The 23,638-nt window shown below is 38.6% G+C and overlaps 2 protein-coding genes across 4 annotated transcripts in view; one reads left to right on the forward strand and one right to left on the reverse strand.

Moving 5' to 3' along the window:
* Nucleotides 1–4,553, forward strand: part of GFM1 (G elongation factor, mitochondrial 1) — a 45,844-nt gene extending 41,291 nt beyond the window's left edge. For all 3 annotated transcript variants that reach the window (XM_011959043.1, XM_011959045.1, XM_011959044.1), the window contains 3 exons: nt 2,134–2,294; nt 3,126–3,179; nt 3,317–4,553. In XM_011959043.1, the coding sequence (XP_011814433.1) occupies nt 2,134–2,294; nt 3,126–3,179; nt 3,317–3,448 (347 nt within the window). In that variant the 3' untranslated portion in view covers nt 3,449–4,553. The remainder of the gene's footprint in view (nt 1–2,133; nt 2,295–3,125; nt 3,180–3,316) is intronic.
* A 5,042-nt stretch (nt 4,554–9,595) lies between these two features.
* Nucleotides 9,596–23,638, reverse strand: part of RARRES1 (retinoic acid receptor responder (tazarotene induced) 1) — a 45,507-nt gene continuing 31,464 nt past the window's right edge. Inside the window, exons 3-5 of the mRNA XM_011959092.1 lie at nt 18,082–18,218; nt 10,393–10,455; nt 9,596–10,311 (exon numbers count right to left, since the gene is read on the reverse strand). Coding sequence (XP_011814482.1) covers nt 10,165–10,311; nt 10,393–10,455; nt 18,082–18,218 — 347 coding nt within the window. The 3' untranslated portion in view covers nt 9,596–10,164. The remainder of the gene's footprint in view (nt 10,312–10,392; nt 10,456–18,081; nt 18,219–23,638) is intronic.

The raw sequence follows: 23,638 nt of genomic DNA on the forward strand, positions 1-23,638 counted from the left end.
TATAAGATATTATAGTTATTATAACAGTATACTATTATTATATGTTATATCTTATCAAAATTGGAAGAACAATAGTTCACATTCTCCCGTATTCTTGATTTTAAAAGTGAACACTAGAATTCATTTGAACCTAATTTTAAATATTGTTCATGAGACTGATCAGTGATGTAACCTAAAACTGAAAGGTGAAATTGACCTGACTACAGATCTGCTGGAGGAAAAATTTCTTTTAGGACTTGGATGCAATGTGGCTATTGAAAAATGGCTGACGAGTTGGCTTTGGAATCTTATCTCATGGTATAGTATTAGAGGAAGACATGTGTAAAGATAAGATTCATTTGGAACTAAATCAGGGAGTAGATTTAGAGAGCTGAAAGGAAGGGAGCAGGGCAAGGGGATGTGAAATAGAACCAGAAAGACTGTCCTCAATAATTGAGTGATGGACACCATATACTTGCCTCTTTCCTTCCCTTTACCCTTTCACAATCTAGATGTTTTACATTACTTATCCTGTTGAGAACATTAGATAATGTGTAACTAAATCTAGATATGTCTGCTTACATCTCTCCTTCTGGGCACTTTTTTTCATATTAATTACATTTCTTTAGAGCCAAGGATGCTCTGCTGTTGTAAAGAAGTTATGCAGGGAACAGAACTATTTCTACACTCTAAAATTGTTAGTCTGATTTAGATGTCCATATAGGTTTCTGCAGGGCTTAGCCAGTGAAGCATAGGAGTCTGCAGTACCTCTTTGAGTTCAGTTATTTCTCTTTCAGAACAAAATTCACTCATTAGAACTAATTATTTGAGGGTGGGTGTGAGCTAGGATATGATTTAAATTTAAAAATATTTCTAATTATATTCTTGTTGTCATAATTATTGCAGTCAAGCTGTACTGTCTCTAGAAGAAGAACTAAGTGAATATATAAGAAAGATTTTTAGTTTTGGTTTATTATAATCAAATTGATACTTCTGGAAAACCTGTGATTATATTTAAACAAAATATTACCCTTGTCATCATTTCTGTGTTTTGCTGAAAGCCTTTATTTGGAGATAATTTAACAAACCTGAGACTGAAGTATTTGTCACTATCACAACTTCCAAATTAAGTATAAATGTTTGAAGTTTTATTATATTCTCTCCATATTGTTAAATTTAAACATTAGCACTTTAACAGAAAGAAGTGTTTTGGTTATATATTAAATGGGATAAAAATAAATACAAATGCACTGAGTTTTAGTGTTTAAATGGTCCAATCTAGTCCAGAATCCTTATTTTGTAGATGAAAAAATTTGAGACCTGGACAAAACTGTGTTTTTCCAAAAGGCATATAACTTATTTGAGGTAGAGCAAAAACTAGAAACTTGGTCTTCTCATTCTCAATCAGGTGTTGAAATTGTTCAGACTAGAAAAGGAAAGACATCATAGGCATGGCTTGATTCTTGCTTCTGAGTATAGGAAGGGCACCCTCCACGTCCCCTCCTGCCCTGTGACAAAAGTTATTTTCTTATAATTAAAAATAACTGTCTGCCAGGGACTACAAGAAAGAATGGGTTTATCCAGCCTGACCAACATGACGAAAGCCTGTCTCTACTAAAAATACAAAAATTAGTGGTAGCAGACGCCTATAATCCCGGCTACTCAGAGGCTGAGGCAGGAGAATTGCTTGAACCTGGGAGACGGAGGTTGCAGTGAGCCGAGATTGCCTCATTGCACTCTAGCTTGGGTGACAAAGCAAGACTCAAAAAAAAAAAGAAAGGGTTTACCTTGGTCAAATTTGTAACAGTCATTATCTTTACCCCTGACGATTTTCAGAGAGAATACCTAACTGAGTTGGATAATTTAGATGGTAAAGGACTTGATCAGATGTTGTTTTAAGACCTTTTTGTATTATTCTCTATTTAATGAGTTTTAAGGATAATAATATGACAATGGAAATAACAATATTAAAATTAAATGTTGGAATTTCTATTTAGAAGAGTGTTATTACTACAGGAAAAATGAGTCTAGGTCAAATATTTTAAGCTTGCTATTTGTGTTTATACCTTTGGGAAAGTGTCATCTTTCTCCCTTTTTTATATCTGGACAGTTGTAGTTTGTATGAAGACTAATGAACTTTTTTTTTTAACCCAGCCGTGGCAAATGCAACATTATGTATTCTTGAACCTATTATGGCTGTGGAAATTGTAGCTCCAAATGAATTTCAGGGACAAGTAATTGCAGGAATTAACCGACGCCATGGGGTAATCACTGGGCAAGACGGAGTTGAGGACTATTTTACACTGTATGCAGATGTAAGTACTCTTGGTCATTGACAGTCCTGCTTTTATTAACCATAGAAGGAAATCCAGATTAGCTCTTGGTTTTTGCAAATGGACACATTTCCTTGCTGAATTTGTGGCTTTATACATGTGGCATTTTCTGTAACATGCTATTAGAGCAACTCTTAAGTGCAGAAGTTAAATATAAGATTTATTTTATCTTGACCTTTTGTAAATGTGTCATTTTCTTAGATGTATATTATGTATACATCTAAGATGTATTTCTTAGATGTATATATCTCTCTTTCTTGGATAAGCACAGATGGACAAATTAAAAGGAAAAGGAAAAATAAGATGTATATTCTCTCTCTAATTTTAGCTTTATTTGCATAGTTATCTTTAATTTATCCCTTTTAATTCCCTTGCCTATACCCTTCTTGACTTAAATCTCAAGGGAGAAAGTGTTTATTACATTTCATAAGGCCTCCTGGAAAACACTACTCTCAGCATATCATTAAGGTGTCCAAAGGAAAGTTATATTCACATTTTCTCAGAAGAAACAGTTCTGAGTGCTTGAGCTGGGGCTACAGAGTAGAGTGGGGATGAGGAGGGAAGGCTGTCAATGGTGTTCACTCCATGAAATGGAAAGATTTGGTTTCTGGTTGCAACTGTCAAATGAAATAATTTTCAAATAGGATTTCCACTTGGAATAAAACAAAAATGTTTCTCTTTGGCTTTTGATTGTTTTTAACTAAGTGTAGTGAGCAGAAATCTTAATCTAAAGGAATTAAATGGCTAAAGTGCATCTGTATTTTTCTCGAATATTTTCTCAAATGCTAAAATATCTACTGTGTTTGTTTTCAGGTCCCTCTAAATGATATGTTTGGTTATTCCACTGAACTTCGGTCATGCACAGAGGTAGGCAAGTTTAAACTTTACTGTAGCACCCTTCAAAAGACCACCCTACACAATGATCATGTTATAAAATCTTGACCTTGCATAACTTTACTTGATAGTTTAAAAAAAAAAAAATTCTCTCTTTTTAAAATCCTTAGGGAAAGGGAGAATACACAATGGAGTACTGCAGGTATCAGCCATGTTTACCATCCACACAAGAAGACATCATTAATAAGTATTTGGAAGCTACAGGTCAACTTCCTGTTAAAAAAGGAAAAGCCAAGAACTAACTTTGCTTACTGTGAGTTGACTGACTTTAACTGAATTTGTGTGGTCTTGATACTTTGATGGATTCCAGTAGAATAAATTCAGGCTGCTGAAACAAGAAGTTCTGAGCCCAGGAAGCGGGCTCTTCTTTCTTCAAAAGAAGCCCTTCTTATTCATATTCAGGAGCTTCTGTTATAGTCAAAGGTAATTCTATGTCTATCTCAATTCTATTGATTGGTTTTATAGTTTATTGAAAATCCTCAAATAAAATATAATTATTACTGAAATATGTTTAATATTTATTTAAGGGGAGAAGAGACTAATTTCGGTTATACTTTTAAGCGTAGAATGTATGTTCATTTCCTTTTCAAATTTTGTATCATAGGAGTTTACAACACAGAGAAAAGCTGAAAAAATGCAAAGAACAACTACATACTTTCCATCTACCCTCCTTTGTTAACAGGTTGTTTATCATATAATGATTTGTTTTGTCATATTTGCTTTCATTATTATCTGTTTAAGTCTCATACCTCTGTATTTTTAGTTTGCTGAAGACTTGAAAGTGAATCTCATGACCATGATACTTCTTGGAGTGTCATTAATGGGCAGGCTTTTCTGTTGACGAGTGGGTTCCATATGATCTTCATAGAGTTTTTCAGGTTCTTCATTGGGATATTAAAATATTAGCCAAATTTCTCTCTGTTTTATGTATGTGTGATTATTTCAGTTTGTGGTTTCTGCAAATTTGTAACTGCCTCTGTTTTAGGAGTATAAGTATTACTTCCTTGTGGTCTATTGTGAAGTGAAAAGTAGACCCTTGCATATACTATTCTTGTTTGTGCTCATCTTAATGTTTTTGTACACCTAAATCAAATGTAATTTATAGTTGGTTTCATCAACCTAATGAATACTAGTTAAATTTGAATTCCTTGGAATTTATCATATATTGTGTTCACTGAGATTGCGAAGGAACAAATGGTAATCTTTTGTTTCCAGAAAAAGCTGGGCTTTCCCAAGCAGTTCTATTACCCGGTTCAGAATTGCTTCATCCAAAAATCATCTGATGGTGTAGATGGATCCTAGTCCTTTCCATTACCTGATGATAGAAATAAAATAATTGATTTTAAATTCCTTTGCTTTTCTTGACTTATAGATGTGGCTTTATACTTGCAGGTTTCTAGGGAAAAAAGATTTTTAAAAAGTATTGAGCACGTGTTTTCAAGGCATTTGCTAAATACTTTTTTTTTTTTTAATTTTTATTTTTTTGTGCGGGGTCTCGCTCTGTCCCCCAGGCTGGAATGCAGAGGGACTATCTCTGCTCACTGCAACCTCTGCTTCCTGGGTTCAAGCAATTATCCCATCTCAGCTGCCCAAGTAGCTGAGACTACAGGTGTATGCCACCACTCCCTGCTAATTTTTGCATTTTTTGAAGAGATGGGGTTTTGCCATATTGCCCAGGCTGGTCTCAAACTCCTGGGCTCAAGCTCTCTGCCTGCCCCAGCCTCCGAAAGTGCTGGGATTATGGGTGTGAACCACCATGGCTGGCTGCTAAATACTTTAAATGCATTGTACAATTTCATTCGCACAACCCTAGGAGTAAGTACTATTATTATGTCCATTTGGTAACAGAGGAAGCACAGATAAGGTAAATAACTTTAATGAGACCACAGAACCTAAGTTTTTAAATTGATACTTTAATTACAATTATTCACTAAGTGCATTTCCCCCATGAGTGTCTGTTGCTACAGTAGCATCAGGTCTGAAAAAATGGGATTGCTTTGGCATTTCATCAGCATCTTGTGCCATTCACAATAACTTTGAATATTGTTCCTAATGAGGAAATACATTCTGTGTACCTTCATGGAATTTAGTGTGATTCCTATGGCTATTGAGAATAGTCACAACTACTGGAACTAAACTGGATAAATTTGAATAGTAAGTAAAAATTTTACTTATTTTTAATTTGTAAAACATCCTGGTTATAATGTTACAGTGTTAGAAAAGGTCTTAGATATTTAACCCAACACCAGCATTTCATAGGTAATGACTCAGGCCTAGCTGGTGGGAGTAATTAGAATAGGTTCATAAACGGACAGATCAGGACCAGAACCCACATCTCTTTCTAACTCATTAGTTATAGTTGGCAAAGATCACATACCAACCAAAGTCTGTAGCATGGAAAAAAATTAATGAGAATATTCGTAAGTGAGGGTTGTTTATATTACTATCAAGAAGGATAATTGTTGGCTAATTCGAATATTACATACTTGTGTTGGAGAATAGTAGCAGCACTAGGTAGTACTGTACTGATTCCCAACCCTCATTGTACTTGAAAAATCACTGGGGGAGCCTTAAAAATAAAAACCTAGGCCTACACCCAGATATTTAAATTATTTGACTGAATCAAGATAAAACATTTTTTGGGTGATTCTAATATGCAGACAAAGTTAAAGACCACTGAAATATTGCCTGTACTGCACTTAAGCCCAAGATATGAAATGAAAAATTTGTGACATTCAGAACTGTCATATTGTATTCCTTTGTATGATATTAGAGTTTGTTTTTTTTGTTTAATAACTGTTTCTTTTTTTAAGAGATGGGGTCTTCTAAGACAAAAACCATCTGACTCAGCAATACCATTACTATATACCTAAAGGAATGTAAATCATTCTGTTATAAAGACACATGCATGCACACATTCATTGCAGAACTATTCACAATAGCAAGACATGGAATCAACCTAAATGCCCATCAATGATAGACTAGATAAAGAAAATGTGGTACATACACATTGTGGAATACTATGCAGTCATAAAAAAGAACGAGATCAAGTCCTTTGCAGGGACATAAATGGAGCTGGAAGCCATTATCCTCGTCAAACTAACATAGGAAAAGAAAACCAAATACTGCGTGTTCTCACTTATAAGTGGGAGCTAAATAATGAGAACACATGGACACACGGAGGGGAGCAACACACTGGGGCCTATTGGAGGGTGGAGGGTGGGTGGAGGGAGAGGATCAGGAAAAACAACTAATGGGTACTAGGCTTAATACCTCGGTGATGAAATAATCTGTACATCAAACCCCTACGACACAAGTTTACCTAGGTAACAAGCCTGCACATGAACCCCTGAACTTAAAAGAGATAGGGTCTCGCTATGTTGCCCAGGCTGCTCACAAATTCATGGGCTCAAACAGTCGTCTGGCCTCAGCCTGTAGAGTAGCTGGGACCACAGGCACACACCACCATGCCTTGCTTGATAACTTTACGTTAAAAAAAAAAAGTGTTCCTGTTTTTTGTTATTTCTTTCCTCTGCTCACTCTTAGATTGTGTAGTTATAAAATCACTAAAATTTAATCAACTCCAAAGTTTAGGATTTTTCATATTTTAACGTTTTTGAAATCTGTGTGAGTCTCAAAATTGACAGTCAACCCAGTGGGAGTAAATCGTGACGTGTTGGAATGGATCCCTTTATACGTGATAGCTATTTGCATTGCTAAAACTGTAAATTATTGAACTGGAGCTTTAATTGCCACTGAAAGTATCTTCAAATAACATTGTAGTGCATCATTGAAATAAGTTAATTGTATTCAAGGAAAATTTATTGTGAGCATTCATTCATTTATCCATTCTAGTAGGTCTTAGGCAGCATGTTAGGTGAGTATAGTACTTTGAAAACTAGGAAAGATCACAGAACAGGTCAAAATTTTCTAATTTGAGAGAAATTGATGTAATAAACTATGATGTCATGAATGACTAACATTCAAGTGCAAATAAGCTTCCAACTGACTTTCAGAAGAACTTGTTTAACTTCTTAAAATTCATAATTCAGGTCAGAAGAAAATGAAACTATGAATAAAATAAAATGGAATGTAGACAAAATCCCTGGTATTATTTTATGTGTCTTAAAATTCTGAAAGTTCTAAAGGGATAGGAAAATGAATGTGATGCTGTATGTAATTGTAATTAGCTAAGAGTGATTCAGAATAATTTAGTTTCTTAATGAAAAGAGGACGTAGGGAATTTAGTTTTTCATTTTATGCCAAGTGATTTTTCTGTTGTTTATTAGCTAGTGAAACCAATATTGGTAAAATTAAGTTAACAATTTTAGAGTTTGTGCTAGAAAAGATGTTCTGAGGCCAGGCATGGTGGCTCACGCCTGTAATCCCAGCACTTTGGGAGGCCGAGGTGGGTGGATCACTTGAGGTCAGGAGTTCGAGACCACCCTAGCCAACATGGTGAAACCCCGTCTCTACTATAAATACAAAAACCATCCGGGCGGGGTGGCACGTGCCTGTAGCCCCAGCTGCTCAGGAGGTTGAGGCAGGAGGGTCACTTGAACCCAGAAGGCGGAGGCTGTAGTGAGCTGAGATGGCACCACTGCACTCCAGCACTCCAGCCTGGGCAACAGAGTGAGACTCTGTCTCAAAAAAAAAAAGAAAAGAAAAAATGTTCTGATGATGATAGTGATAACTTTTTAGTTGTTTTAACTTTTAGGTGTTTTGCAAATTAATTAGGTAATTGTGTTTGTAAATTTGTATGTATAGAATTCCCCTTCATAATCTATTGTACAGTAATAAATCTGCTAAAGGGTTACCTTAGAGTCATTACCTGGTTGGATTATGGACACGTTTGTGAGCCTAATCTCACTAATGAAAAATGCCTTTTGTGGCTCATGCCTGTAATCCCAACACTTTGGGAGGCTGAGGTGGGAGGATCCCTTGAGCCTAGGAGTTTGAGACCAGCCTGGGCAACATAGGGAGATAAATAACCAACTGGTGTGGGACATCCAGGAATAGATAACCATTTCTTTCCAAAGTCAAGATAGCTACCCAATGAAGACCAAACAAACAAACAAAAAAAGAAAAACAAAAAGAAAAAAGAAAAATGCATTTATGGGGATGAGGACTTTGAGAAAGCTCCAACTCTAGAAAGCTGAAACAACAAGTTTCTAGTCCTTAACGTGACACTAAAAGATTGATTAAATATCACAGGACATTGAATGTACTATTATAATGCTCTTGGGACTTTTTTTGAAGATCATTTGGGGAACTTCAGTTACAGAAATTTATCACTTGATTTTGGCATAATTTAATCATTGTGGATGATTTTTGATAATTTAGAAAAAGTATCTCTTCATTATCACATAGGTGGGAGAGCTGATGTGTCCTTTAAATGATGGTTTGCAATGCTTCCAAATACTTACAACTCTTTATTTTATATATATATGTATGTATTTTTTAAAATTAAGACTGGATTTCACTATGCTGCCCAGGCTGATCTTGAACTCCTGGGCTTAAGTGATCCTCCTGCCTTTGGCCTCCCAAAATGCTGGGATTACAGAAATGAGCCACCACACCCAGCCACAAATCTTTAAATCATTAAACTTTTTTAAAGAGATGGGGTCTCACTGTGTTGTCCAGGCTAGTCATGAACTCCTGGGCTCAAGTGATCCTCCTACCTCAGCCTCCCAAAGTGCTGAGATTACAGGTGTGAGGCATCACGCCCAGCCCGTTTTTTTTTTTTTTTAATTAAAAAAAAATTTTTTTAAATTGTACATCAGCTGGATTTTGGGAAGATAAATGCAAAGCATAGGGTTTTAAGTAGAAAAATATATAAACTAGATCAGCTTATTTTATTTTGTATGAGTTCATGCCTTTAGTATAAACTTTTCTGATTGTCTAAAAGTGCATACTTAAAAGTAATATTTTGGTATATTTTAAGGCTGATATTTCCTAATCAATTACTGGCTACAGAACCTGGCTCAAGGTTTTTACACACCGACATAAACATTCCATTAAGTGATACTAATTTTGAGAGGCAAATGATGACAACATTTCCTGGATCAATTCCTCCTGCCTTAAGGAGATACTCCACTGAATTTGATTAGTACATACTGGGTACTACGTATATACTGTGTTTGCTTTTATAAATTACTTAGGCCAACACTCGGTCCAGGTTGTCCTTGTAAATGAAAATGTAAATATTTAATATACTTTCAGTTACATCAGTGTTCATTTTGATGCATGTTTGCAGACAGCTTTATCTGGTGAGACAGATGTTCTATTATTTGTAAAATTTAAGTTAAGCAATGTTACCATTTCATTTAATTCCAGTTTAGCATAAGTTTTTCCTTTGTATGCAAATCTCCATGAGAACATTTAACACATTTCATTATTTAGAAATGTAAACATTTATTTAAAAGTAGGTGGCAAGTTAAAGGAATACTTGCCTGAAATCATAAAATATAATCACGTTCCTTTTAAACAGTTAATTTTTTTTCTATAATTTACTTTCATCGAAAGTATATTATCTTTGTTTACATGCTAGAAGCAATTTAGCAACATAAAATATATTAGCTATAGTATGTTCAAAAGAATGAGAAATGTAAATTCAGAGATGAGACCATCATTTTTTGCAGTTTAAAAAAAATGCTGATCCCATTGCAACATACACTAATTATCCAGGTTTTACATTTTAGGGCTGAAACCCTGAGGAGCCTGCTGGTGACTGTTTAGCACTGAGCAGAGTTCAGTGTGCGTGCGCTTCCAGAGTTAAAAGCTAAAGCAGACTGAGAAACAAACAAAAAACCAACATCTTTGAATTTTTGAGTTTTTACTTGTAATCATAGGCTTTCCCAAATTGTTCGAAGATTTATACCTTAGCTATTTTACCAGAAAAATGATTTATGCTAGTATCGTCACTTTTTAAGAAGTTGGAAAATATAATTTTTTCTTTTTAGAAATTACTAAGCTCTGTTGGTACAGCTGATCCTTCTTCAGTTCCAGAGGCTTCTTCTGGTGTCTGTAGCTCTTGACAGTGGTACTTCACTTTAAGTGGTTTGCCAGGGTACCAGACCAAGTGAATACGACAGGGAATTATTTCCTAGGAAATAAGAGTTATAAAATACTATAATCTGCAAAAACTTATGGTAAAAACAATTCTACATACAATTTTATGTTTTACCTGTGTTGATAATTCATGAAGTAGAACAGTATAATCAAAATCAATTGTATCATCATTAGTTTTCTAGAGGGAGAAAAAAGAGTTAGTGTAATAAATATGGTGGTATTTAGTGTGATAACTATACAGTACATTCTTGTTTTGAATGGGTGCCTTGTGTCTCCTACTGCCTTTTAGATTTCAGCCTCAGGGTTTTTGGTAGTATTTTGCTTCAAGATATGGAAGTCAGGGATCCTCATTTTTGTCTTGTCACTGAGTTATATGAAAGTCTGGTTGAATGTCTTATCACTTTTTTGATGGAGACTGAAGTCTGTGGGAATAGGGAGATTTTTTTTAACAACCTTAATGATCTCGATACTGTATATGCACCTCAAGGTGATATATTAGCCCTGATATGACAGGCAACAAGACAAGAGGAGGGGCAACCAGTAATTCCAGAAGGCCTACTATGGGCCGGGTTCTGTGCTAGGCACCTTCTACATGTTCTCATCTAATTCTCCTTTACAATCTGTGTATTATGAGCCTGGTTTTACAGGAGAGGTAATATGAGGTTACAGCTAGGAAGTGACAAATGGGAATTCCAACCCAGATCTACTGACTCCAATATCCACATTCTTCATATATACCAACATGAAGCTATACCACAGTGTTTCTAAAACCAGCGCATTGGATATTTTTCAGTAGGCAGGCAGTTGTCTTCACCTCTTTTATTCACATCGTTTCTATACATTTTACTAGTGACTAAACCAACTCTGTATTTTCTTTTTGACATTTCCTCTCCCTCTTTTTTTTTTTTTTTTGCAAGAGTGCTTATCTGTTCACTAGTAAAAATGGAAGAAAGAATATTTTTTAAAAATACCTTAATTTGGATTATAATTTTAGTCTTTTCCTACTATAACTGAGTACTCCATTTTTCTAAGAGAAAGAATGAGTTACTTAAAAAACAATTTGTTTCTTTTCTCTTTCCACCTATTCCCCCTGTTCTCTACTTCCTACTAAGCTCTTTAGAAATGGAATCATAACCTTTACCTTCCCTTTTACCAGACACTCCCTGCATGGCAAGCTTATGTATGTGCTCACTTCAAAGCTCGAGAGCTGGAACTCTCTCCCACCAGGAGAAGGCCTCAAGAGACAATAGTCAATTTACAATCTCAGTTAGGCCCACGAGGGAACTCTGTCCAAGTATCTTGAGATAATGGCCATTTTATAATCTAGCTCTGCCCACAATGGCACCAGCTCTAGCACCCGGTAGATAAGGCACCCAAGAGAGTCACACAGACCCTGCAACTGCTCCCTCCCTCCCCTGCATGCCATTTATGCCAACTCCCCCTCTAAAAGCCCTTGTTTTTTGTCCCAAAAGGGAAACAGTACCTTAAAGGCAGGAGCCTATACTTCTTCCCCTAAGCTAGCTTTGGAATAAAGTCACCGTCTTTATACCAGACCTCACTCTTGTGAATTGGATTCTGCAAGCAGCAAGTGACTACACTTGCATTTTAGTTACATTACCAGGTTTGTATTAAGACTACTAAAGAATACAAAAAAGCAAACACCCACCGCCCGCCGGCCCCCCCCCCCCCGAAAAAGTTTTGTCTCCCCTTTGCCTACATTGATGGAGATTTTTACAAGCCATGAAATTTCCAGTAGGTGAGGAAGTCTGGAGGGAAGATACAGGAGAGGGCCTGGATTAATCAGAAATCAACTGCATTTTCTATGATTTTCTTGGCAGTACTCAGTAAGTTTCCCTCCTGTCTCACAGTGTACCCACAAATGTTCAAAGCAAACATCTGAGGCACAAGCTGCAAAGTCAGAGAATTCATGAGAGAAAATTCAGTGTTTCTTTCATAAGGGAACAGTTACTGGAGGTTCCAGTGATCAGTCTGGCATTGTTGCTTTGAAGGTGTGTTTAACCTTGTTAGACCTTCATTTGGTGGCTGTCTTGACCTTGGAAGGAAATGGTTATCTATCCCAAGATGTCCCACACCAGCTGAATATTTGTCTCAGACTTTTGTGCTGTCTGCACTATTTTTTAAGTCTTGACTGTTTACCATGTATTTTTATAATTTAAAAATTGGTTTTAGGCTGGACATGGGGGCTCATGCCTGTAATCCCAGCACTTTGGGAGGGCAAAATGGGAGGATCACTTGAGCCCAGGAGTTTGAGACCAGCCTGGGCAATATAGTGAGACCTCATCTCTATTAAAATAATAATAATTATATATATATTGGTTTTACTTATACACTTAAAATGTTTTATTGAGAACAATGCCTTGTTCTGCTTTTGAAAATGGCATTTCGGAAGGAAATCATGGCAGTCTCCAGTGAGGCAAAAAAGAGGCAGAGCTTAAAATAAATGTTAGGATTCCTGCCCCATTTGACAGACTATTTTGGTAAAAGTACAAGAAGAGTGTTACCCATTTTTAAATACAAAAATGTGAGTCGTGATAATGCTGGTAAAACCCTATATCATTTGGTTGAGAACTTCCTCAATAAAGTTATTGAAACATCCCCTTACATTATGTTTTTATAGATTCCTTCTCCTTTAGGGGGAACCACCTTTAAACCAAACCAAAAGCACAGCTTCTTAAAAAACTGCAGAAGAGGACATTGTACATCCCAGCCTGGCAAAGGATGCCAAGATCGGACTGCCCTCCCATGTCAAGCTCTGCCAAGAAGTCGTTATTTTTAATATTATTCAGAAATTATCTTTTTGGCTTCAATTCAGATCATCACAAGTGCCACATCTTGTGGCCCAAATGGATGATGATTTGTTGTTACATTTCCTGGTACCTCAGCACTTAATCTTGTTGCAGACAGACTGAAAGTGTTTTGTTTGTTCCCTTTTACTTGGTCATGACCCAGCTCACCCCTTGCCCCTCCACCCTGCTTCCCCCAAAAGGGAGCAAAGGATCTCTAACAGAACCAGGGTGGTTTTAGTAGGAAGAATTAGGCTTAAGTTAGTAATAGAAGTTATCAAAAGTAGATTTCAGCATAATAGATAAGGTAGATAGGATGGTTTCTATATGTAGCTTTGGCTAATGGAGACTTCTAAGTAATGTGAAGATGAGCTGACTGCTAGTGATGTGCTGCAGGTTAGATAGTTTGGGGTGCTTACAAATCTGGTACTGATTGATAAGAGTTAGAGCAATACTCAGCTTGACTTTTCTCAGTTCATGTTAAAGGCTAAAGGTATGGGCTTATCCATTGTTTTCCCTAGCCAGCAAATATCCCTTGTTCTTGGCACATTCCTCTTAGTATTGGGAATGACATCTATTCTTCAGTTCTAAAGAAAGCGTCGTGCCAGTAAGATGGGTCTTACTTTATATTTGCATTTCAGTCCCTTTGTTTTTTTTTTGCACACTCTTCCCTCAAGCCTTGTTCATGTGGGGCTGTGAGTTTATAAGCTTGTACTTCTTTACACATTGATTAAAAGGTGAAATTAGCCCTGAGTATCAAGATAGTAATTTTCACCCAGAAAGTTTTTGGAAAAATTATCATCTTTATACTTTTTTTGAGCTACCTGGGGCCAAGAGCACCTCCAGTCACTTCCTGCCTCCGTGCCATACTGGCTTTCTCAGCCCTAGTGTCCTGTTACTAGTCTCTCAGAACAGTATTTAGACCTTCTGCTCATAGTGTCTTTTAACAAATCATTGCTTGTTGCTTGTGTTGCTTCTTTTGGTGAAGGGTTACAGGGGACCTTAGTGGCCACTCAGTGGCAGAATTTGAAAATCTTTGTGCATATGTGCATACTTTTCTTTAAGAGAACTCTAAGCTGAAATGCATATCAACCTTGAAACCAAATATCCTAATTGCTCCAGGGATTTAAATTTGTGTTAGTTTCACTTCAATCCTTTGTGAGTCCTCATTTAATAGGCCCTAAGAGAGAAATGATTTGCCTTGGGTGACCCAGCAAGTCAGCTGCATATTCAGCTATTATTTATCTAACACCCAGACATCACAGGGGGAAAAAAGAAAATCTAAAACTCTAACTCAATGAGCATTCTCCCTCTGCATTTCTGTTTTTGTTTGTTTTGTTTTGTTTTGTTTTTGAGACAGAATCTTGCTCTGTCACCCAGGCTGGAGTGTACTGGCACAGTCTCAGCTCACTGCAATCCCTGCCTCCCGGGTTCAAGCAATTCTCCTGCCTCAGCCTCCCAAGTAGCTGGGACTACAGGTGCCCGCCACCACACCCGGCTAATTTTTGTATTTTTAGTAGAGACAGGGTTTCACCGTGTTAGCCAGGGTGGGCTCCATCTCCTGACCTCATGATTTGCCTGCCTCGGCCTCCCACAGTGCTGGGATTACAGGCGTGAGCCACTGCACCCAGCCTGCATTTCTGCTTTTTAACTGTCTAGTTACACATGTGTCCTCACTTTCCTACTTGCAGTTTGGTTGAGGGATATTAGTGGACAGATGATGGACATGAAAGACTGGTTAGAATGGGAGAGAAATACACCTGCTATTTTTTGTACCCTAGTATGTCCTAGTGGTAAAAATGTGTCATATGCAACTGCAAAAGAAAGGGAAACATGTTATCTCAATGTGTTGCTCTATTCCTATTAAGTTTTCCTCTCACATTTACTACAATTAGTTCTGTATTATCTTGACACCATTTTCTATGCTTAAAACAACCTCTTCCCCCTAACTTTAAAATCAGGTACAGTAAAAGCCTCTTGTTGAGGGTGTGGTTATCTTGGTAGATAAGAGTGTGTCAGAAATAGATAGAAACTTCTGTAGCAAAAGATAGAAACTTATCTAGCAAAAGAACTGGTACTGTATCTTGACTTGTTATGTGGCAACAATCAATTAGATGGTAATTTCTATTTAAAAGCATTCTATATGGGAAAAGACATGTTCATTAAAGACAAAATCTAGGTTTCTAGTTGATGTGTGTTGTACATGTGGTCTTTGGAAAGCAAACCAAACTTTATTATTGCATTAAAAATGATGACTTAATGCTGGGTAAATCCTATACTCAGAAGATATTCACTGATGATCCATCCATGGGTGAACCTATGAACAAAACAAATGTTTTAAATTGCGGCTTATGATTAGTTCAGCTTGCGTCTCTGATACTCCCAACACCTTCGCTCTTGTCCTGCTGTCAGCTGATTACTTTGCCTCCTTTTTCACTGAGAAGACAGAAGCAGTTAGAATAGAGGTTCCACAAGATCCCACTTTGATATCTGCCCTCCTAGACTGGGCCACTGTTTCCTGCTTTCCCTGTAGGTTAACTCTCCATGTTTCTAATATCATCTGGATTAATCACATCCTCTCTTGCCTACTCAAAGATAGTAACTCTAACTAACTTTTCCCTTTCTTTCATGCAATTCCTACTTTGCCTCTCTCTGCCGGACTTTTCCTCATCAACATATAAACATGCTGTTACGTCTCCCAACCAAAAAAAATACAAAGAAAAAACCCTTTTAGCCCTGTGCCCACCCATTGTCCAGCTATAGTCCTCTTCCTTCCTTTTACTCTCCTTTATTATAGCTAAATTTCTTGAAAGGATGGAATGTCCACTTCCTCTCCTCCCATCCTTTCCTGAACCTACCCCAATCAGGCTTTTGTCCCCACTATGCCAGTGAGAGGGCTTTTGATAAGCTCTCCATTCGTTGACTTCCAGTTGCTCAGTGAAATGGGCAGTTCTCATCTTACTTGAGTCTCCAGCAGCATTTAATACTACCAGCCAGTCCTCATCCTTGAAATACTTTCTTTTCCCATATCTCCAACTGCTTAAGTCAGAAGTGTTCCATGATCCAATCCTTTACATAACTTACCTTCTTTGTCTACACTCATTACCTGTGATCTCATCCAGTCTTGTGGCTTTAAATACTATATGGTGACAACTACAGCTGAGACCTCTCCTGTGAACTTTAGACTCTTCTGTCCAGATGATTATATAGATTCTGTGGTTATAGAATTTAGAATGCCCCAAATCAAGATAATTCTCCCTCAATTCTGTTCCTCCTCTAAGCTTCCCCAATTGGTAAATGCAAACTCTGTCCTTCCAGTCAATTACGCCAAAATCCTAACAATCATCCTTAATTCCTCTCATTTCTGATATCTATATCCGACCCATGAGCAAATACTGTCAATCTGCCAGAATCCAAACATCTCTCTAGCCCCACTGCCACCACCCTGGTCCAAGCCACCACCAGGCCTTGCCTAGAATATTGCAATACTTTTTTTTCTTTTTTTTTTTTGAGACAGAGTCTTGCTCTGTAGCCCAGGCTGGAGTGCAGTGGTGCGATCTTGGCTCACTGCAACCTCCGCCTCCCTGGCTTAAGTGATTATCCTGCCTCAGCCTCCTGAGTAGCTGGGATTACAGGCACCTGCCACCAAGCCCGCCTCATTTTTCTATTTTGAGTAGAGATGGGGTTTCACTGTGTTGGCCAGGCTAGTCTTGAACTCCTGACCTCAAATAATCCGCCCGCCTTGGCCTCCCAAAGTGTTGGGATTTCAGGTGTGAGCCGCTGTACCTGGCCGAATATTGCAGTACTTCACTGGTCTTTCTGTTTCTTCCTTTATCTCCCTGTTGTCTGTTCTTAACATAGCAGCCATAATGATCCTATTGTAAGTCAGATCGTGTCACTCCTCTGGTAAAAACCCTCTAATGGGTAAAAGAGTGAAAGACAAGACTCTTTGAATGGTCTGCAAGGTCTTACATGAACTGATGCTGTCCACTTGCCCCCCTCCATTTGATCTGTCTCCTGGCATGCTCCCCTCATCACTCAGTTCCAGCCACACCAGCCTCACTGCTATTTCTCCTGCTCTCAGCTAATGACTTTGCCTCCTGTTTCATTGAGAAGACAGAGCAGTTAGAATACAACGTCCACAGACTCCCACCTTGATATCCGTCTGTCCTTTTACCAGTATCTGCACCGCTGTTTCCTCCAGGTGAACCCTCTGTGTTCCTGGGATCATCTGGATTGATGATATCCTTTCCTGCTTACTCAAAGACGTGAATCTTGCAGCCTCAGCTCCTTCCGCCTGACATTCTCTTTCCTTACGGGAGCAGGGCTCAGCTCACCCTCACTTCCCTTTGGCCTCTACTCCAAAGTCACCTCTGCTCAAATTAGCCTTACTTCAGACAAGTAGTAATTCTATCAATACCCTGCATTCCCTGTTCCCTACCTCATTTTTTGGTTTTTCTTTACTTAGAGACAGCATCTCACTCTGTTGCCCAGGATGGAGTACAGTAGCGCAATCATAGCTTATTGCAACCTCTAACTCCTGGATCAAGCAATTCTCCCAACTCTGTGTCCTGAGTAGCTGGGACTACAAGCATGTGCCACTACATCTGGCTAATTTTTATTTTCTTTGCAGAGATGGGGCCTTGCTCTGCTGCCCAGGCTAGTCTCAAACTCCTGACCTCAAATGATCCTTCCACTTTGGCTACTTAATTTTTTTTCATAGCATTTACCATCATATGATACATATTTATTTATTAGTTCACTGTCTCTTCTCTCACTAGAATTAATCTCAGTGAGGGCAGCAACATTGTGTCTTTGTTTGCAACTGTATTCCCAGCCCCTGAAACAATACTTGGCCCATTGCATGAACTCAAATATTTATTGAAATGAATGTGATTAAAACTCTTGATATGAAATTAGAAATTCACATGAATTCAGTCTAAGGAGACTGCATTGATTGTAACTCTTGCGGCATAAGTTAATTTTCAGGTTTTTCTTACCCACTGCCTCACACTAGTGAGCTGTGCCAAGTAGTAGTGTGAAACCTGTGTTGTCATTTCCCACATCACATAAGAGCTTCCAAGGAAAGCCAAATCCCAGATGGGTCTCAGAGAGGGATCAATATGTCCATGATTATCTGAAAGAGACAAAAAAAGCACATTTGTATTAATGCATTTTTGAGACAAAATCTCAGAAACTGCAGAAATGAAATAGGGTTTAAATTTAGTCATACCAATCATCTCTCTCACAGCAAGACCTTGAGCCAGATACGTGATTTTTTGAATCTGTTTCTATGTTAGTATGTAGATTTATATTCTTCAACTTGCCAAACTGAGTAAATCTATTATAAATCAATGGCCATTTGCTGTACTGTATACATGCAAAAATAAGAGCTACGGAGCCTACATTCTATCAAGCCTATGTCTACAAAGTATCTTGGACCCATCTTGTCTTCTCCGAACCCACTGCTACCACCCTTCAGGCCTGGGCTGCTTCTGCCTGAGACCATGGCCACAGTCTGCTACCAAATCTCTCAGATTTCAGTCTTCTCCTTCCAACTGTCTTGCACGTAGCAGCTAAAGTGACTTTTGCATACTCATTACTGAATACTCAAAGATGACGTTCAATTTAACTTAGTCTTGTTAGTTAAGAAGCTTTTTTTTTTTTAAGAGATAGGGTCTTGCTCTGTTGCACAGGCTAGAATGCAGTGCCACAATTATACTTCACAGTAGCCTTGAATTCCCGGGCTCAAGTGATCCTCCTGCCATGGCCTCCCAAAGTGTTCAGATTACAGGTGAGGGCCACTGTGCTGGCCAAGAAGCATTTTTAGTTAGGTTGAAAAATCTATCACTGATATTCACTGATACAAACCTTACCTTCTGATTTAGGTCTGCAGTCGATGTGATGGTGGTCTTTGCTTCCTAGTCTACCAAAATATCTTTGTGCTTCTCTGGTCATTGGCTTTAAAGCTAATCAATGTGTTGGCAGCATCTCTGTCACTCTTGTTTAACACGTGAAGAAATCAGGTGGATTTTTTTCTGTGGCATTGTTTTCGGACCTAAAATCTTTTAAATTTGGCGAACATCTTTCTTAAAACTTACACAATATTAGACACCGTGAGAGGTTAGGGATACAGTGACTAATAAATTACTGTTTGTGACTTTTAGGAGCTCAAATTTTATGAGATGACTGTTCATGAACCATCATTTTATGTAGTTTTGCAGGAATACTATATTAAGGCCTAACAATAGCACAATACATGAGGAATACTAACAAGCTTATTAGGAAACTAATCCTTCTGGGTAAAGTAATCCTTAGCATAAATTCTCTTCTGTATTGGTAGAACTTGGCTGGTTTATACTCAGAGGTAATTCAAACAGCATTCATTGATTTCTTGGGATCTGTGAAGGATACCAACATGGGGCCCCACCCTCCACATGTTGACATGGTGGGGTTATAGTTGATACATTCCTTGAGAGAGGGAGGATCAGAAAGCTGAGGGACAGCAGGGAAGGGACAGGTTTCTTTGGGCTGGAGAGGGTTGGGGGAAACTTCACAGAGATGAGATTTTGGCTGGGCCTTGAGTTGCTGTCATGTGGGGGGGGGGGGTCTGAATGAGAAAGCAAGCATGTGAAGGTAGGAAGGCACCAGGCAGGGGCAGCCTCAGTGGTCTTGATAGAATATACAGTATACTGGCAGCAGATTTTGAAAGGCCTTGTTTGCAAAGATGCCAGAGTGAGTATGAACTGCAATTGAGTAGTAAGTGTGGAAGATGACTTTGACTGCTGGGTGTGGTGGTTTCAGGGAGAAGCCCAGGCATGAAGGATGGTGACAGTGGATTTGGAGATGACAAGATTAGTCCAAAATACTTTGTGAATGCAGGCTTTATAGGAAATGGCAAGTTATTAAATGTTAGGAGATTAGTTGATAATGACCAAAGTTTCTGGATAACTCTAGGAGAATAGTAATACCATTAAATAAATGTAGGACAGAAAGTGGGAACGTTTTGGGTGAAAACAAGTTGAGTTTGTTATTAGGTGTATTAAATACAGTGTCAAGAAAGTCATGAAGGTGGATGATGTAAAGTGCTACAGATAGGCCGGGCATGGTGGCTCACGCCTGTAATCCCAGCACTTTGGGAGGCTGAGGTGGATGGATCACCTGAGGTCAGGAGTTGGAGACCAGCCTCGTGAACAACAACATGGTGAAACCCCATCTCTGTTAAAAATACAAAAATTAGCTGGGCATGGTGGCACACACCTGTAATCTCAGATACTTGGGAGGCTGAAGCAGGAGAATCGCTTGAACCCAGGAGACAGAGGTTGCAGTGAACCAAGATTGCGCCACCACACACTGGACACAGGGAGACTCTGTCTCAAAAAAAAAAAAAAAAGTTCTACAGATCAAGAAGGATAAGAAGCAAGATCTGGTTAGGGTTTTTGGTGATCTGGGTGATCCCTTTATGTACATAGGGTAGAAGCCAAATAGGAAGAATTTGAGGATGTGGCAATGTGTATAGAATCTACTTTTGAAAAGTAGACAGAATAAAGAAAAAGAGGGGGTGATGGGTCAATGAAGAAACTGGTCAACAGAACTCTGATCTTGACGATTTTTGTAGGACAAGAGGAGGAACTGGTTGATGAAGGTTCTAAAGGTGGGAAGGATACTGATGGGGCAAAATTATGAAAGAACCAGAGAAACTAGAACCAAGGGTATAAATAAAAGGAGTCTTAGAATTCAAGAGAGGGTTGGGGAAGATGTAGCAACTTTGTGAGGTGGGAAGAAATGAAAGAATCAAATGTCTCAATCTCAGTAAAGCAGGAGGCAACACTATCTCTTCAAAGTGCATGAGGCCGGGGTGTGGGCCTTGACAAAAGGGAAAAGCTTCAACACAGCTGTCTTGTGGAGTGCAGTAAGATGTTAGAAATAAATAGCAGCATTGAGGGCTCAGCACTTGGAGAAATCTTTTAGGAGAAAATACCTGTTGAGAATAAAGCAAAAGGTATTTGTTGCCCTTCATTGTCATCATATCACCCTTACGTGACATACAAGTTTTTTGGTTCCATAATGCTTTCCTGTTAATATCGAAGTGCCTTCAAACTTGGAACTAAGGACTTTTCAGTACTCTTCACTGGCTTTTCTGTATAATTTATTTAACCTGGTAATCTCATTTTTTTTGTGTCACCATACGATAAGTAATCAATAGGGAACTGTGACTATTTTTACAGATGTTATTGTAGAAAGCTTGTTTCAGACTTCTACTTCCTGACAAGAATATCAGCATTTCACGAATGAATTTGTTTTTTCCTCACTGCCATTAGAACTTCAGAACATTATGTAATACAAGACTCTGAATTCAACATCTTGGATATAAACTTTTTTGCTTATTTTGCTGTTAAGAGGTTTCCCATCATTCCTGTCTTCATTGACTGAAAACTTCCTTGATCCAACTCATCATCACATGTTCTATCTTATGGTGCTGCTGTGAGTTCAGATTTGTGAAATCAAAACCCATGACCCTAGAAGATAAATCAATTATACTAAATACTGTGAATAGTCAGAACATTTGAAAGGATAAGTGCTGGCAACACTGCTGTAGAATCACTTCGGCAGACACAACTTTAGCTGGTTATTCCTAGGTCTTCAGTCTTGCCCTCTGTATGTAGTATACTTGGATTCATCACTAGGAAGTTTGCAAATTCATTAGAAGTGAAACTTTTACTCATAAAAAGCAGACAACTCAAGGGGGGAAAAAATGTGGAGCAAGGATATTCCAAAATGGATTAGATCTTCTCACTTATCCATTGTACTACAACAGTCCAATGCCTTGGATCGATTAAATACTGAATAGGAATCTGCTGAGATTTTTTTTTTTTTTTTTTTTAATTTGAGACGGAGTCTTGCTCTGTCGCCCAGGCTGGAGTGCAGTGGTGCAATCTCGGCTCACTGTAACCTCTGCCTCCCGGGTTCAAGCGAGTCTTCTGCCTCAGCCTTCCAAGTAGCTGGGACTACAGGTGCATGCCACCACGCCTGGCTAATTTTTTGTGTTTTTAGTAGAGACAGGGTTTCACCGTGTTAGCCAGGATGGTCTCAATCTCCTGACCTCGTGATCCGCCCGCCTCAGCCTCCCAAAGTGCTGGGATTACAGGTGTGAGCCACCATGCCCGGCCCCCCTGAGATTTGAACTTGGGAAAATTTACCTTATCTAAAACCAAACCTTTTTGGTTTTAAGTAATTTTACATACACAGACAAGCTATAGATAGCACCATTAAATGTCTCTGCCGAATTATGACAGCAAAACATAAGTTTTTTGATGAAAAGTTGCCCTCTATTAAAAAGTTTTTTGAAGTTTCACAGTAGCTACATTAAGTTAGATTATTATAGAATGGCCCCTATGGATATACAGGACTTATTAACCAAACATAATTCAGTTAACCTGCGCTGTTAAAGAGTGTCTAAAATCTCATGATCCTGTGGCAAATATTCAAAGAAAAGATCCAATACAATTTCTAAAATTTGTGTTTGAAGGAGTATAGATAAGCCCTATTTTCCCAACTAAATGAAAACAATCCCTAAATAAGTATAGATTTGTAAGTATCAGTCATCAGCTCATTTATTTCAAGCAATACTAAATATAAACAAATTCTGCTACAACATGAGATTTTAATTGCTCCCCTTGATTCCTAAGCACAGGATTTGATCCGAGTTGTCAGATAACTATCATGTGAGAATCATTTAGGGTTCAGAATTTTAGAAATGCAAGAAGCAGTATTCCACTTGGAGGTTTTTAAGGACATTTCATCTCAGTAAATCGATGGGGAGCAGAGACATTCAGGAATGGAGACTGCAGAGCCTCCAGTGTTGACATGGGTTTGCCACAGAATCTGGGCAAATGAGTGAACTGTGGGAGAGGGTGGGGTGATGAGTGCTGCTGCGGTCAGACATTAAGCTTAATACCCAAGAGCAAGGCCAGAGATGACTTCTGTGGTTTTGAAAATTGGATTTGCCAGTAAATGTGTGAGTCTCAACTGCTGCCCTCACATTCTGGTGAGGGCAGGAACAAATGAGCTCTGCTTCAGTTCAGCTGAGTCACTTCAGAGGGCAGGGCTCCTTTGTTAGAGACAGCACCACTGCCCATTAACTACTGACCTGAAATGAGATAAACATGACTCCCCTGCAGCATCCCAGAGAGCGCTCACCCGGCCCTAGGGCACAAGGCTGTGATGAGCAGAGTGGAGGCTCTGGAGGCTGTCGTCTAAAGTTTCCAAAGCCACTGCCAAGAACAGAGATGTCACCTCAGCTCCTGGACTCAACCCGGAAAACAGCACCCCTATATGCATATCCTGTTTCAAAATCCTGGACCTCTTACCGGGGAGTTCAGTTCTTACTGTGCCCCTCATTCTGGGATGGAAAATGAGGAGTTTTTTTTTTTTTTGGAGGTGGATTTTTGCTCTTGTTGCCCAGGCTGGAGCGCAGTGGCACAGCCTCAGCTCCCTGCAACCTCCACCTCCTGGGTTCAAGGGATTCTCCTGCCTCAGCCTCCTGAGTAGCTGGGA

Source organism: Colobus angolensis, unplaced genomic scaffold (assembly GCF_000951035.1).
Source record: "Colobus angolensis palliatus isolate OR3802 unplaced genomic scaffold, Cang.pa_1.0 Scaffold48, whole genome shotgun sequence".
Classification (NCBI taxonomy): domain Eukaryota; kingdom Metazoa; phylum Chordata; class Mammalia; order Primates; family Cercopithecidae; genus Colobus; species Colobus angolensis.